At 43.0% G+C, this 15844-nt stretch overlaps 1 protein-coding gene across 1 annotated transcript; it reads right to left on the reverse strand.

The window, feature by feature from the left end:
• Positions 1-2317: 2317 nt before the first annotated feature.
• Positions 2318-4242, reverse strand: rgs16 (regulator of G protein signaling 16). Its single transcript, XM_035176635.1, has 5 exons — positions 4082-4242; positions 3697-3780; positions 3522-3583; positions 3234-3400; positions 2318-3116 (listed from the first exon to the last, which is right to left on the reverse strand). The coding sequence occupies exons 1-5, from the start codon at positions 4123-4125 to the stop codon at positions 2901-2903; spliced, it is 573 nt and encodes a 190-aa protein (XP_035032526.1). The 5' UTR covers positions 4126-4242; the 3' UTR covers positions 2318-2900.
• Positions 4243-15844: the final 11602 nt, after the last annotated feature.

Raw genomic sequence — 15844 nt, forward strand, 5'->3', positions numbered from 1 at the left:
CAAGAGATGCAGTTTCCTCAGAAACACAGAAGAAGCAGTGATGAGGGATTTGGTGTCTGACTTTGAATTTCCAACAAACTTTGTTTTGCTTTGTTAAAAATGAGTTTTTTCCATAACTGTTAACCACGACTGATTCTGTCCCAGTTAACAAAGCAGTTTCTCAGAATTTGCAAACACACACACACACACACACACACACACTTGCGCATCAATGCTTTGCAGTGATCATGAAATGATTAAAGTACCAATCAAAACATTCCCCTGATTACATGCTGTTGTGGTTATCTTGCTTTGGGGTTGTTCTGCCTGGAGAGCAGAGTGTGCAGGATATTGTTATTTAAGACTGAGTCCAGTCTTGCAGGGAGTCACACTCACGTTGGACGGTTCTGCAGGAAACAGTTTCCAGTCTAAGTGTTGAGACGTGTGGAGGTGGAGGTGGAGGTGGTGAGTCTGACACCAATAAAATATTGTGAGCTGTTTCTTCAACGACAATAATCTCACCAAAGCTGAATCAGTCTGTAAATGACTCCGGACGTTTTCATATGTAAACACAATCAGGGACAGATAACGCAGAAAAAACACAGTAAAACACGATGAAGCACTTAAAAGCAATGACCTTGTTCCATAAAAACTGATTTTAGCGTCAGAATAAACTCAGTTTATGAATCAAACTACAAATCTCTTCGAACCCTTAAACGAGTTCTTTAACCAAGCTTCAGTATATTTCATCCATAAAGGAGGCGAAGGATCGTGGACACATCCGTGCAGCTGGTGGACGGAGGAACCACAAACCACCGGCCTTGATTCCCACCAACACCACCACGTATCTATGGTGCAGTGGTTAGGGTTCGAATCCCAGCCGGGGTCTGTGTGTCCTCGTTTCCGTGTGGGTTTTCTGTCACATTCCAAATACATGTAGATGGAGGTTTCTAAATTGACTATGGGTTTGAGTCGGCCCTGCAATATGCTAGTGACCAGCCTCGCCCCCCCGCGATAGACAACAGTATTAGTGAAGGACATATTTCCCTCAAGGCCCAATAGTTCCCTCAAATTCAATCAATCCGCTGCAAACTACACAGAATCATAGATATCAGCCCTGGAACTATAGGCCTGAAGATCCATTAATCATTCTCTGAGAAGTTGTTTGTCCATCTGCCATCTTTATTGCTCTCATCCATCCACCAGAGTAAACAGGCGAAAACACCTCTGCAGCGGAGGTAACACATGTTTTGATCCATAAACCTATAAACTGTCAGACTCAGCACTCAACTCTGGCAACAGAGGTTTAACAACTTCAATACACGAGTGTAACTTAACCAAGTAACATTTGAAGTTGTGTTTCCTGCTCCTCGAGCTGTAAAATCAAACCTAATGACTGTCACATGTTCCCTGCTCCCATCTCACAGCTGCAGCTCTACAGATGGTCAATGCTATGCTCGATCTTGATTAAAAGAAAGCCAGGGGGTTACTATGGAGAGAGAGGCAGCATTATTTATATCTATTTATATGCATCAGGCCCGTGGAACACCTGACACTGGCTCCACTCTCCGCTGATCACATCTGAATACACAAAGCAGACATTCAGCCACGCTCTGTCCTCTGCACTCTAACCCGAGCAATCCAAACCGCGGCGTTTAACATGTTGATGAGAACAAATTACAGAGACGCCACTATCTCCGCCATCGATATTACATAACTGCGAGCTTTGTTCAGGTTTTGTGTTTGTCCCTCTGTTGTGTGTTATCCCCCTGTTGTGTGTTTTCCTCCTGTGGTCATGCTCCAATGCGGCCCTGTCGTTTATTACCTGAAGTCGATGGCGAGTGCAAACAGTTGCGGGGGCGATAATAAAGTTTTATTGCTCTGCCTATTACGTTAATGCTGTCACATCATCTCGTCGCGCTTCCTGTTTGCTCGAAAGCTCTTTCTCATTCACACGATACGGGACAAAAGGTCTGGGCGGCCGGACGCGGTGATTGCCGGAGCTCTTTATGACACAGTTTCCTTGGTGAACAACAGCGCGGCACAACAGCGGCTGCAGAACGCCTCTCATGCCACAGAGCAAATACATCACAGGCACTTTCATATCAGGTAATGTGAATAATTAAACACACAGATGCTGGGTATTTGCACAACTACGGGCAGATCTCACCTGGGCCTGTGTTTTCATGTGATGGTTCTGCTGCTGTGCGTCACTGAGTGAGGTATTTGAGATATATATATCTATATATGTAGATATATATATTCAACCTATCTTATATCCACAAGATCAAAATATATCTTCAACCACTTTATTCAATAAAGACAACTTCTTCCACTGTTTTCTTCAAATAGTTTAGTTTATTTTCTGGTACGTAAAAAAAAGAAAAAGAGGACAGTGATATAAATAGCAAAAATATTATAAATTAAATTGCACATTTCTTTTTTCTATCATTGCTTGTTTAAAATGCAACAGATATATTTCAAGCAGAATAAATACAAGTTCATGAAGTTCCCCACATGCCTGTTCACAGACAGAGTATGAGTTGGACAGAAGGACATTGCACATCACAACCGCAGAACTTTTGCCAAGTGGCAAAGGAAAGTGCGTTTCCCACTTCTCCTGTTTGATTCTGTCTCTGTCTCTCCACTTCGAGTTTCCAGACTTCCTCCGTTTTCACACCCACAGTCTGATACAAGGCCTCAACCTCCATCTTTAACTGTTTTCCCTTCCTCTTCCATCCTCATCTTCACAGAGAGGCGACATCTGCAGAATCCGCCGCTGCTCTCACGACGACCTGCGCGTCAGCGTCAGCGTCCGGCTTCACGGTGCAGCACTCAACACGTCTCGCTTGCCTGCTCGACCCTCGTAAGGCGACCAACTAACAATCCTTCATCGGCTCTTCTTCAGGGGAGGTTCTGCTTCACGCCGCCTTCTCCTGCAGGGGCTGCTTGGTGGCCTTGGCGCCGGGTTTGGCCTGGCACACCAGATCCCTGTAGGCTGGGGAGCGCAGGAAGCGAGGGTAGCAGTCTTTGGCCATGAGCATGTAGATCTTGTGCTGGGCCATGTCGAAGCAAGAGGGCGAGGGGACCAGCATGTTGGCTTTGGTGATGTCACGAGTTTCATGGTCGATGTTAACCTGGAAAAAGGAACAGGAAGGAACCACGTTAGTTTTTGCGGATAAGAAAACATGTTTTTTGGGGCCTTATTGTGTCAGATTCAGATTCATAACTTTCTTTGGGGGGGGTTTTCTTACCTCTCTGGGAGCGTCGCTGCCGATGAACTCGTCATAGATCTTCTGGGCTTTGGCCGACAGTTTGGCGACGGACCTGATGCTCCTGTAATCCTCGCAGGCAAAGTAGAACGCAATGTTCTCCTCGCTGAACTCAGACACCAGGAAGGCTGTGAAGGCACAAAGTCCATCTGAGGAAAGAGGGGGAATTTAATTACTTTGAGTACATCAGGGTCCCCGCAGGGCTGCACACGTCTGAGTGTAGGAAACGCAGGTGTCAGAAAATACACAGAAATCTAAATGTTTACTTACATTTGCTGGATATGAGCTTTTCAAACGATTCTTTCCACCTGATGCATTCCTCCAGTGTCGGCCTGAGAAAAGAAGAAGCGTCATTAGATTTAATTTTGACTTTCAATCATACACACAGGGACTGTACATGTAAAATGAATTGTGAGTATAATATATATAATTGTAAGGGGCTTACTTGTTTTTCCCTATCTTGCAGCAGGATAGATTCCAGTTGGGTTTCAGCAGAACGTTTCCCAGCCTCGCTCTCAGCTCCTTGGCTCTGAGAGGGAAAAAGAAAACAGGTTAGGATGAATGTCGCACAAGACCTTGGATGCAAACACCCACTCACACATCCGCTGCTGCTGCTGCTGCTGCTGCTGCTGCTGGTGCATCGCAGACAAGCTCCCACTAAATCTGCTGCAGCTTTAACACTGACTTTCTTTCTCCTCTCGCTTTACAAATGCTTCACACAAGAAAACCATGAAACTAAAGCAGCAGCAGCAGCAGCAGCAGCAGCAGTGGTAGTGGTAGTGTCGTATCCTGTTAATCCATCCATCCTCCATGTGAGGGGCTTCAAGTACCTTTCCAAGCAGCAGGTGGGCAGCGATGTTAGTCCTTTGCACATAGTCGCAGGTTGGAGCTGGTGGAGCTGGTGTATCGGGGGGTGATGTGCCGGGTGGAGGGTAAATATCCTGTTCAGAGCTCAGCAGGGAGAGAGAGATTTGTCTGTGGCTGCTCGGAGGCTGACGCAGAGCTTTTATAGTCCTGCCTCCCCTCCCTCCGATGTGTCATCAACCGGCTCAGCCAATCACAAGGGAGGGGGTGGGGGTGTGGGGGTGGGGGGAGATGATGGAGAGGGATGAGGGTGGTCGAGAAGGAGAAATTACTGTGAAGTGATAAAAGCCACCGGCCTTTTTCCAGCATGTCCCTGAATACACTTCCCTAAAGGAAGTGTTCTTCCAGTGTTTTGTTTTCATGCTTCTCTTTCAAAACAAGTTATTTATACACGTGGACGTATATAATAAACCTTTTATTGACTGTGGGTATGTAAAAATACTGTCTTTAGTGGTTAGTGCATGTGGGCTGAGGCAGGTCGTTTGTGCTCAGTTGTCATATATATATATATATATATACACTGTTACATCATGTGAATGTAATTCAAACTATTTTCATGTGACATATTTGTCTTTTATTGTCATTTAATCGTCATATTCAGTCTATTCACAGTTTTTTCTTTAGAATCAAATTGTTTTATAACTTAACCACAATATGTAGAAAATCTGTGTGTGTATAATATAATATAAAAAATGATTTATGATAAGTTTGGAGCTGGAATATTTGACTGTATTAAGCTCTTATATGTGATATCTAGTGTTGAATTAGAGGAGCTGGGTTAGATTTGATATTTGTTTTGTAAAATTGTTAATTTATATTTGTATACTTGAAACTGTTAAGCTGCGACCATCGTTTTCTGTTTTGTTTTTAAGAAAAAAGTATTTCTACTGTCAAGTATTTAAAAATAACTATCTATACACAGCTCCGGTCAGTGTTGTCATCTGTGATGTTCCTGGATTTCACAATAGACGTAGCCGACTGGAGCTGAAGCCACGTAGAGCTGATGCTGATAAAGCCGAGTCTCTACCGGGGAACACAATCACCCTCTTGCGATAAAGCCGCTCACTCCAGGGGATGATGGGAAGGAAATGCCTCGTCCACTTAGTTTAATTACATTACTGTAAGCACGCTGGACGCACACTGCTCGACACAATAAAGCAGGAGCCGGGGCCGTTTCCCACATGGCGAGCTGCAGGTTACGATTTGTTTGACATCCAGTAGAGATTAGAGGGTGAGTGGACGATCAGAGGTAACACACGATCCGACTGAAGAATGATAACGAGTCTTTAACACGTCTCCACGGACGCCTCCGGCTCACACATGATCAGAAAGCTACTGGATTAAAGAAGCAATCAGTTTTGTTTGTAAATTTGTTGTTTTCCACTTTCACAGCTGCAACAAAACCTTGAGCCACCGGAACCAACACAGGAATTAGAGCATTAAAGGACCCGCGGCCACGTTCTCCCGAAGGACAGAGGAAACTGTGTTGCGGCCACGTGTGATCCGAGGAATTGAAAGCCGACAGTGTTGTGTGATAGATGAAAACAAGTCCCTCTGTGAACACTTCACTCCCCTCGCTGTTCAAAAAGGTTTGTCCACGTGTCGGTGGTTTATAAAAGCCAGAAGAGATGTTCAGTTTATAGAGTCAACGATGCAAAGTGAACTGACGACACAAAGATGGAGATTCACCGAAGGACGTCAGGAAATGTTTGTCTCCTTTGTGAACACACAGAGAGAGACAGTGTCAGGGAAAGGTTTGGGTGTCGACGACAAAGAACATAGTTTCTATGGTTGGCAGTGTTTTTTAAATTATATTTAATCATCATGTCGAAATCAAACAAACAACTCGGGGTGAGGTGTGAAAGGAAAGGAATGTGAGTGGAAAGAAAAGGTTGGATATTTTCAAGGCAACTCACTGAACTCGACTTTTAAACTCAAATAACTGCGTCAAATGAGCTTTTCCTTTTAGAGAGATGACTTTACAAAGGAAAACTTTAATTGGAGCCAAGTCTTTGCTACTTTTACAAAATCGCTGATCATCATTCGTCTGCTTTATTTAAAGAAAATCAATATTGTTTTTTTACAGAGAGTCAGAAGTTTACATCTTGAATCAACACAAAAGTAATAAACATCTACATCTACGACACAGATTCGATAATAATGTTGTGTAATGCATTTATATGAGTATGGAACAAATCTGAAGCAGCTCATTGCTCAAGAAGCTTTATTGATTCTGTTAATGTCTCATTTGCTTTTATCTTGTGTGTCTTTTGTTGCTTTCGCATGTTTTTATAGCAGTTGGGCTGAACTCCTGTTGTTTTTAACCTGCTATAATAAATAAATCTGACATATTATCACAAAAAATGAAATTTAATTCCTAAAACCAGGAATCCCTTGGTCAGTATTTCTGGTTTTCTGGTTCCAACAGAACATGTGTATTGATATCGCTTGATTTGTATCCTTACGTGACATCTGAGTGTTTTCAGAGGCTGATTTGGTGCTAATTGATATTCACAGTAGCAACGTGGTGCGATCGAGTCTCTTCATTTCTCATGTTAATCGTAAAAATAAAGGAGCGCGGGACCCAGATAACAGCTCAGACTCTCTGTTGATGTCGGGTCTTTTCACGGGATTTGATTAGAAAAGGAATAGAGTGGATATAAAGGAGATATAAACGAGATCACCAGGAGAATAATGGCTTCGGTCATTTGTTTAAAATACTCAAACAAGTAGTATGTTTTCCTGATGAGTGATCTTTTCCTGTTACGTCAGTGACGACACTCTCACTCTGTCCTTTAATCATCACGATCCTTTCTTCACCTTCCATCGAGGTGACGGGTAGCGTCACGAACCCAAACCCCGGAGGTGGATAGATCAGAAAACTTCCATATATTAGTAATATCCATACGCTTGGTTTTGGAGGGTAATTAACAAAATCACAAGCAGCAAATTAGCCTTGAAACAATTAAGTCCAAAGGGCGACCGGCTTTAATACGCGAGCGTTTAGCAATCACTGATTAGTTTGAGTCATGCGGCGTGGACGACTGCACAGGGATTTACCGAAACCTGTCCACAGTCACTGTGCTGCGGGGGATTTAATTGCAGCGCCGGTTGCCGGGAAAGAACAAAGGTTGCCCGAGCGGCCTTGGGTGTGGGGGGACCCGACCCACCCACTCGCTCACGTATGCGTACAACTCGCACTGTGATGTCAGAGCACTTGCGTGGCGCTCAATGGCCGAGGACAGCCGGAAGCCGGACAATGGAAGAAGTGGAGAGGGGGAGGAGAGAGAACATCTGGAGCGTGATGTCGAGCGAGCGAAGGGATCCGCCGGCCTCGACGCCGGGTTATGAAACACACACGCTCGTCGGACTTATGAAACCTGAGCTCATAACACGGGAGTCAAATAATCATTTCTATTATACTCATATAAACCAACAGCACCTTTTTATGATAAATCTGCTGTTACAAACGTCTCAGAGAAACAGATGTGATGTACTTCCCCAATAGTTTCAAGCATCACACTGACAGAGCTGCGATTGTCTCAGTATTTGTTGTGTGTATATGTTTTTCTATTTCTCGGAATAGCCTCATGTGTAATAACCACATGGAGACAAACAACCATCACATTCAACCTACAGGCTGTTTAGTCCCCAATTAACCCAAGTTGCCTGTTTTGTGAACTGTCAGAGGAACCTGCAGAACCCGGACAACAGAACCTTCTTGTTGTGAGGCGATGTCGGTAACCGCTGCTCCACCGTGCCGCCCCTCCGATTAGAGTGTAAACAGTAATTTACGTATAGTTTTGACGCGTCAGTCGAACAGACCGTCTGGTGAACTGTGATTCTCCCTGAGTCTGTGGTACATTCAAGGGTTTTTCCTGGAAGGATCTCACGTGTCTTTGCTTAGAGTTCGGTAATAGAAAGAGGCTTAGTTTGATTTACTAAGAGATATTCACGAGAATTGACGGTAACAAGGGGCAGTCAGACCCACATATAGTTTTTTCCTCTGTTTTACCAGTTTATATTTTATAGAACTGCCCTCAGCTCCTCAGTCCTTGACCTGCTGTTGGCTGAAGCCGTTTTTACACATGACCTCCGGAGCATAACCACAGAATTGGATCCAGACTTCCTCCGTCTGAAGGCAGCTTCACATATGAGAGTAAAACTTGAAACTTGTACACAAAAAACCTCAAGTGTTTGAATTTGCATATTTTGTCATATATATATATATATATATATGAACATTTTGAACATGTTGGGTTGAGGATGTTTGGGGCCTGGTTGTTTTTTGTTTTTTTTACAGAGAAATTGGGTCACGGCTACAAACTGCTGTCGGTTTCACACTGTGTAATTCCCTCTGCTACATTCGCTTTGTTCAGCATGTCCTGCTAAAACTAACTTCTCAACATTTCCACTGACCTTCACGGGTGTTAAATTAATGAAGGGCTGAGGTTTACAGAGCATTACTGTCATCTAGTTTGTTATTACAGTTTAAACTGGGTCAAGCTTCAGCAGAAGCAAAAAGCTCGAGGACTTTCTAAGTGTGTTCGGTCGATCTTCCCTCGATGGATGTCAGAGAGAAGAGGGATCAACACAAAAAAGACACAACTGAAAAACTACAATCTTGAAATCTATTCTATGTCATCTATTTCTTCAGCTTAAGTGAGGTTTATAGACATTATTAGTATCATTGTTATTATTATTTCAGTCAAGGATCTGTGTTAGAAATGTCATTCTATTTGACCTGTCTGTTTTTATTATTATAATCTATTTTATTGACCTTTTTTCATTCACAATCAATTACAATATTTAAGCTACTTCTTTAGATATTTTATTCTAACATTTTTATTAGTTTTAATGTATTTTCAGCTCATGAGTGAATAGTGCAGCACTTACACATTTTGACTCGTCCGTTGATTGATTGAATTAAACCTGTTTCTGAAATCTACAAACTGAGACTGATCGCTCACGTATCAATAACCTGAAAAGAATAAATCCAGTTCAGAGACTCTGTGTCCTAAACTCACAATGTTTTTCTTGTACGAAATCCTTGTAATTGTTTTAGCTTGATGCCTCAAAATGGCCTTTACGCTCAGAATAGAGAGGAATCAACAATTTATCCTGGTTGTGTCGAGGTAAGATATTGAATAGTGGCAGGAAGGCGAGTCGCCAGGCAACCCTGATAAACCAGGTGTGACATTTACCTGTCGCTGAGTTTTCAAACTAAAGGTCACGTCTCGCTCCTCGCTCGCTTTCGTCCTTTCTCCAGAATCCAGGCTCAGGCCCTTTCGGGACACTCAGGTCTCCGGGCCTTACTCTCCCTCTGAACATCATCTCATTCAAATTTGTATTTACATTTTACCTCAAACTACCTGAACGACTTTCTATCCTCCACTGTCGACCTTTCAGTTTCATTTGGGCTCAGCTGCGATGGAGTGAAAAGCTCATCTTCCTCTCAGCGTGCTCCTTTCACACTTCAGCTTCATCGGGGACTCAGCTGCGGAGAGGGAAAGGGCTGGAGTCGGTCTCATCCTCTCTTCGGGGGGGCGATGTTATGATGCACCTCCTTGAGGAATTGTCGACAAAGAGAAAATGACAAATATATCAGATCGGGTGCCTGATGCCTCACTTTCTTCTCCTCATGGAAGTGGAGCAGCTCGGGACAAATAGACCACAAACAGGTTATGAGAGAAGGTTATTTGAAGACACACTACACCCTGGTGCTAACCTGTTATTGGCTGTCTCTCCTTCCCTGGTGGAGAGCTTTCCATTAACACAGAAACTAGGTCAACAAGCTTCCTCCGATCGGGAGGAAATGATCAGCAGAGCAGGACCCAGATTTAGAAACTGCTCCTATTAGCACCGTCCCCGTATCACACGGAATTAGTCAAAAGAAATGCTCTCAAGTACGAACCGCACATTTTCAGTTTGCTGGTTACTTCAGGTGATATTTTTCCACCATTAATAAAACACATATGCTGCTCAAAACTAGTTAAAGTTCAAGGGTCAGTAAAGTGAATTCTGTGAAGTGTAAGATTTGTGATTCGCAGCTGGATATCTCTACAAATCAGCATGTATCATAAACATGTATTGACATCACACACATGGAAAATTACTGCAAACTGCACCATTACTAGATAGTAGTATTCTGAAGGTCCTACCCCAACCTTCCTCTAAGTTTCAATGAAATGGGTTCAGTGTCCAGCTGACAGACAAATTCCCTGGAGGTGGGTTTTTAATGACAGTGAGCTGAATCGAACATAATCGACTAATTCTTCTATCCTCGCTCTAATGAGAACTAGCAGCAGCACCATTCATCCATCGTCCTCTCTTGAACCTCCATGACCTCGATGTCTGAGGCCAGCTCCAGCCTCAGGCCCAGGAACCAGGAACCAGGATCCACGCAGCCATAGACTTAATCTAGTAATGCACAGTGGCTCCTCCACCTCGTGATGCCCCCCCCCCGGTAGAAAACTGCTCGGGGAGAAATCGCCATCCGTGCAAACTAGCTGGAAAATTGACGGCCAATTAGTGAAGTGTGCGTCTCTTCTAAGGAGCCCAGAGGAGTCATGGCAAGAAGGTTTTTCAGGATTTTATCTCATTCCCTTGCAATATGTTTGGAATTTTCCAAACACGATTGCAAACAGATGTGTAATCCAGCTGTGAAGTGAAAGTGTTTTACAGGCCTTGTGCTTTCAGGAACATTCTAACGTGGATGTTTTCACGGAGAAATTAGGTCAAAGGTTACAGGCTACGTCTTTCATAGTCCACAGGCAGTGACATTTTCAAAGTGTGCTGTTTAATTCCCACTAGTTGTTTGGTAAACACAACTAAAAATACTGTCATACTGTCCACTGAATATAATTCAAAAGCCTCAGTTGAAACCACACGTCTCTAACACATTTCTAAAAACAGCTCTTAACCCTTAAATAAAAGTTAAATATCGATGTGTTACACTGTGATCTAGTTTTATTATAGTTTAAAGTGAGTCAAGTCTTCAGCAGGAACAAATAGCTCCAAGTCTTGTAACATAAACGTGTTCACTCATCTTCCCTCGATCGATGGAACCTCAGCACTGAGTCAGAATCTGAGTCAAATCTCTGCTGTTGAGACAAAACAGTTTCGAAACGGTGCGAGCATCTTGCTCATTGTGTTTCTATCGATGATGAACACACAAACTAAAAAAAAAGCTTATTGTGCTCCGGAGGACGATTCACTCTGCTCGTGCTCCAGCGTGAAGAACATGCGCTGCTCTGTTTCCACATGAGGCATCAACCAGCTGTTAAATTTAACTCTTCTGTTGCGATGCCGATTGCGAATCACTTCCACGATCCAGAGCGAGCGCATCAGGCTCCAGAGCAAACACACGACGAGCAGCTGCTCAGATGAGACACAAGTCACCAGAGCAAGTCGTATGTGTGGGGAACTGCCGGGCTGCTTGATGCATGTGTGTGCACCAGCTTCCCTGCAGCCTCGGTGAGACCCTGGGCCCGAAAGTGACGCGGCAGAGTTTCCCGTCTACCTGTTTGTTTGTGAACTAGCTGGAGGAGAAGTTGGTGAAACAGAAGAGAAAAAGTCTGAAATCCTCGCCTGCAGGTCGAGGCCACAGGAAGTTGCTGTAATGGTTCTCGGCAGAACGTCGGCTTGTTTGTTTTCCTTCTTTCTTTTGGGTTTCTTTGTGAACGTCCTTCAGAGCGGTGACTCAGTGCAGAGTGGAGTTTCAGCGAATGAGTGGAAACACTGAGCGAGAAGGATGAACTGCTGGGAACTGTTTGTCATTGGATCTGCACAAGATAAGAAATAGATGTTGATTTAGCTCATTTGGGCTCTGATGTGAATTATTGACTGATCTAATACTGGATATTCCCCCGTTTGATTTAATTTAATATAATGACACTTGTCGGTCAGTAGCTTGCATAATAGGTTTATAATTTGATTCCACAGAACTCTATCAATCTGGAATAATATGATTTTATTCTTTGTAAACACAAAAGTTATCTGCATGTTTATGACCTTGAACATAACAAGTATTGCAAGTATACGGATCATTGTCCAAACATTACCCATAATAAATTTTATGTTAAAATCTAGAGTATGTCATTAATGTTTCATGGTGATTTAGTTTTTGCTTAGGAACTTGTAATCGTACTTTAAGCCCTCCAACAATTTCTCACTTTATATTTTAATTTAATTTACAATTTTCCAAGATGGATCGTGAAATATTGAGATATCTTGGATCCATGCAGATAAACGCTTTAATCCCAACTTGAACAAAAAGTTCTGGACTTTGTTCCTGGACAGTTGTGACACTTGGTCGTGCTCGGTGTCCGTGGGGATGCGTCTCGCTGGAGCCTCAGGTTGCTCATCTGTCTGGTGGTCCTCTGGGGAGCGGACGGGGGACGGGGGGGGACGGGGGAGCAAGCTGCCGCGGGGCCCGGCCCAGATGCTCACTGTGGCTGTTAAACAATAACCACCGGAGTGTGCTCCCACTTCAACACGACGATCTGTAACTCCTCCCGGGGGACGGTGTCCACAGAGGGTCAGCCGAGCGGGCAATATGCAAACTGTTCTTCAAAGTTATAATCTGTGACTTTATTTCTCTCTGGTTTTCATTGGCAGGGTTCATTGCTACGAGGTTTTTGCACTAGTTAATAATCAGACATCAGACCAGGACTTCTTCTTTTGATTTCATGTCTGTGGAACTGAAGCTGCAGAATCTAAATCAATTACAAAATATCTAGAAATGTCTCTGAAAGCAAACAAAGGAACGTATTGAATCTTCAGACGCGGTTCGTGCAGTTTAATCTGCTGTGGAATTCCAGTCATAATTTGACTGAAAGCAGAAAGTGCACAGATTGTGTGGTGATAAACAAAGCAATGCTCTAAAGATCAGTAGGTACTTTATACTTTATACTTTATACTTTATACCAGTAGTCAGTAGTAGTATGTCTGTTCACTCAGGGGCGGACTGACCAACAAAGAAACGGAAATAGAACTTGTGTTATCAACCTTGTCAGAAGTTTACGAAACAAATCAATAAAAAAACTTTTATTTTACCTCCAAGAGAAACATTTCAAGAGTTTTATTAGTTGGCCGTAAATTGACACATTAATAAATAAAATAAAGTGATTTCAATCTATCTTAATAACATTACTTTGTGTATTTTCTTAACAATGTGGAGCATAAAGAAGATAACTCACATCGCATGGTTGTGGTAGAAAAAGTATGACAGGCGGCTTTGACATAAGGTTATTGGTGTTCATGTATGTTCTGAGACCACTGGATATTCATCTAGAAATACTTGTTAATACTAAAAACCCAAATGTAGCACTGCTGCTCTGCATTTTCATTTTGTCATTATACAGGGTTACTACAACGTCCCTGCAAACGTCTAGTTTAAAATGCAAATCAGTCGTAGAAAACACATTCATTTTTCCTCTCACTGATTTGCTAAGGTCTCATCTGCCAGTTGTCTATGAGCTGGAGATCACTGGCTCTTCTTTTTAACATAACATATATTTTATGTATTCAGGTACATTTACGAACCACATTCGGTGAAGCACCCTACAAACCCCTTTTCTCGATCTCCACTTGGACTGTTGATTGGTCAATGTAGAAACAGAAATCAGATATTTTCGGCCACAGTATCTCGTCCCTCTCTGACAGATTCTGTGTATTCACATGTAGAATCTGCTTGTACAGATCAGTAAGTACAGTCTTTAAGGTCTTTAATTAATACATCTCTAGTTTATATCGTTAGAAAGAAGCAGTTAGTTCTCCATGATTCATTTTACAGAGCTGAGCTACAAACTCGAATGAAGAATGTTTTCACCGTCTCCATCAGTTGTTCTGACTTCACTTGTTCTGCCTGAGTTCTGTCACTTTACCCTCGAACCCTGTGGAGTCATTATTGTTCCGATAGTGACAGAAAGGAATGACAACGAGGCTTTTAAAAGGTGTGTGTGTGTGTGTGTGTGTGTGTGTGTGTGTGTGTGTGTGTGTGTGTGTGTGTGTGTGTTCGAGGTGCGTATCCGACTGAGGTGACTAATGAGAGCGGAGCAGGTTTTTTTCTGGATGAGCTCAAACAGATTCCACGGCCATGAATAAAATAAACCCACAGTGCTGCCTCCAGCTAAAGCCCCTCCAGCAGTTAAGCGACAGGCGACTGGTGGGTGGTCCTTTACCAGGAGAGCGAGCCCCGGAGAAATCACTGGTAATCATTAACCCACCACTGGATGGCTTTGTTTTTTTTTTTTATCCCCGTGCAGTTCTCCAGAGGTGCGGTTGTGAAACATCCCAGACAACAGGAGGACTGATATTTGATTCTCGTCAACATCTCTCACACACAGCTTGAATGTACCCGCTGCCGTGGAGATCATAACAAACATTCAGTTCTGTCAATATGAGCGAGTGGCAGGTACTGTTATTCACAGGGACAATACTGGATAAACCTGAGCTGTGCTGGATCAAGGTTTACAGATCTGAGGGTATAATACACAGAGAGACGCATATATTATACCTTCATATGCTGCTCTTGACACTTTGACCAACACAACACAAGTGTGTCTGAATTAATACTGTATTATATATAAAAAAGACACAATATCAAGGTAATATTATTCAAATTCTCATATTTGGACAGTTTTATTCATCACCTGCACCTGGACAATGGCATTTAAATGCACAGAAATGAAAACTATGAAAAAAACAAGATGTTTTATTCATGTAGAAATATCATTTATTTGCTCGCTCAAAGCTAATTGTCAGGAAAAGCTGTCGACAGCATTCTGCTTAGTCACTTGATTTGCTCTTGTTGCATTATAGTATTTCTGAATAACTCAAACGTCAGTAGATTCATTGTTGTGTGTATATTTTATGGAAAAAGTGAAAAGACTGATCAATATCCTCTAAAAGCCAAAGTCAAAGTTTATTTGTGGGTTGTTCTGGCTGCATTTTTTAAACAAGTAGTGAATCACAGGGAAAGAGATTCACATTTACATCTTACATCACCACCGTCATGTGAGACTGTGTTAATAATTAACGTAATTTGTGTTTTTTGGTTCTTGACAATCAGACGCTCTTAATTTGTTTTGTTGTTTTTCCCGTTTGTGTGAACAGGAGGAGAAATTAAGCATCCTCCTCCTCCTCCTCCTCCTCCTCCTCCTCGCCACGATCCATAGTCATGGCAGCGCCGCACCGTGGGTATTGTGTTTACTATTGATTAAGAGAGCGGAGAGATACCGAGCGATACTGAGGAGCAGCGGAGCGAGGGAGGGGGGGGAACAGATAGAGAAGGAGCAGATATGATCCGCGCAGTATCCATGTTAGTTTCTGTCACTGACAGATCTCATGAATCTTATCTTGTGCTCTGATTTCATTTGAAAAGGAGGAGGTTGAGTTTTTTTCAGGGGCTCAACAGCTGCGACGTGGCCAAGATGAAAACAAGGCCTCTCTTTCTGGAAATCCAAGGTTTACACAGGAGCTGACGTGTTTGTAAGGTCGTGCACGTGTTTGCCTTCCGGCTGAATGAACCCCGGATGTGAAAAGCAGCGTGTTTACGGCTGCAGAGCAACACCGACGGCTGCAGCGTCTTTAAAGACGCAACATGCACCGACACATGCTCGACTCACCGATGTAGACTTGCGTCACTGTCGTTTACACTTTCATATCCGTCATTAAAACGCCGAGTGACGCGGCTCAACACTTAGATCATTGTTCTGCTTGCACAT

The sequence above is a fragment of the Hippoglossus stenolepis genome, chromosome 14 (assembly GCF_022539355.2).
Source record: "Hippoglossus stenolepis isolate QCI-W04-F060 chromosome 14, HSTE1.2, whole genome shotgun sequence".
Taxonomy (NCBI): domain Eukaryota; kingdom Metazoa; phylum Chordata; class Actinopteri; order Pleuronectiformes; family Pleuronectidae; genus Hippoglossus; species Hippoglossus stenolepis.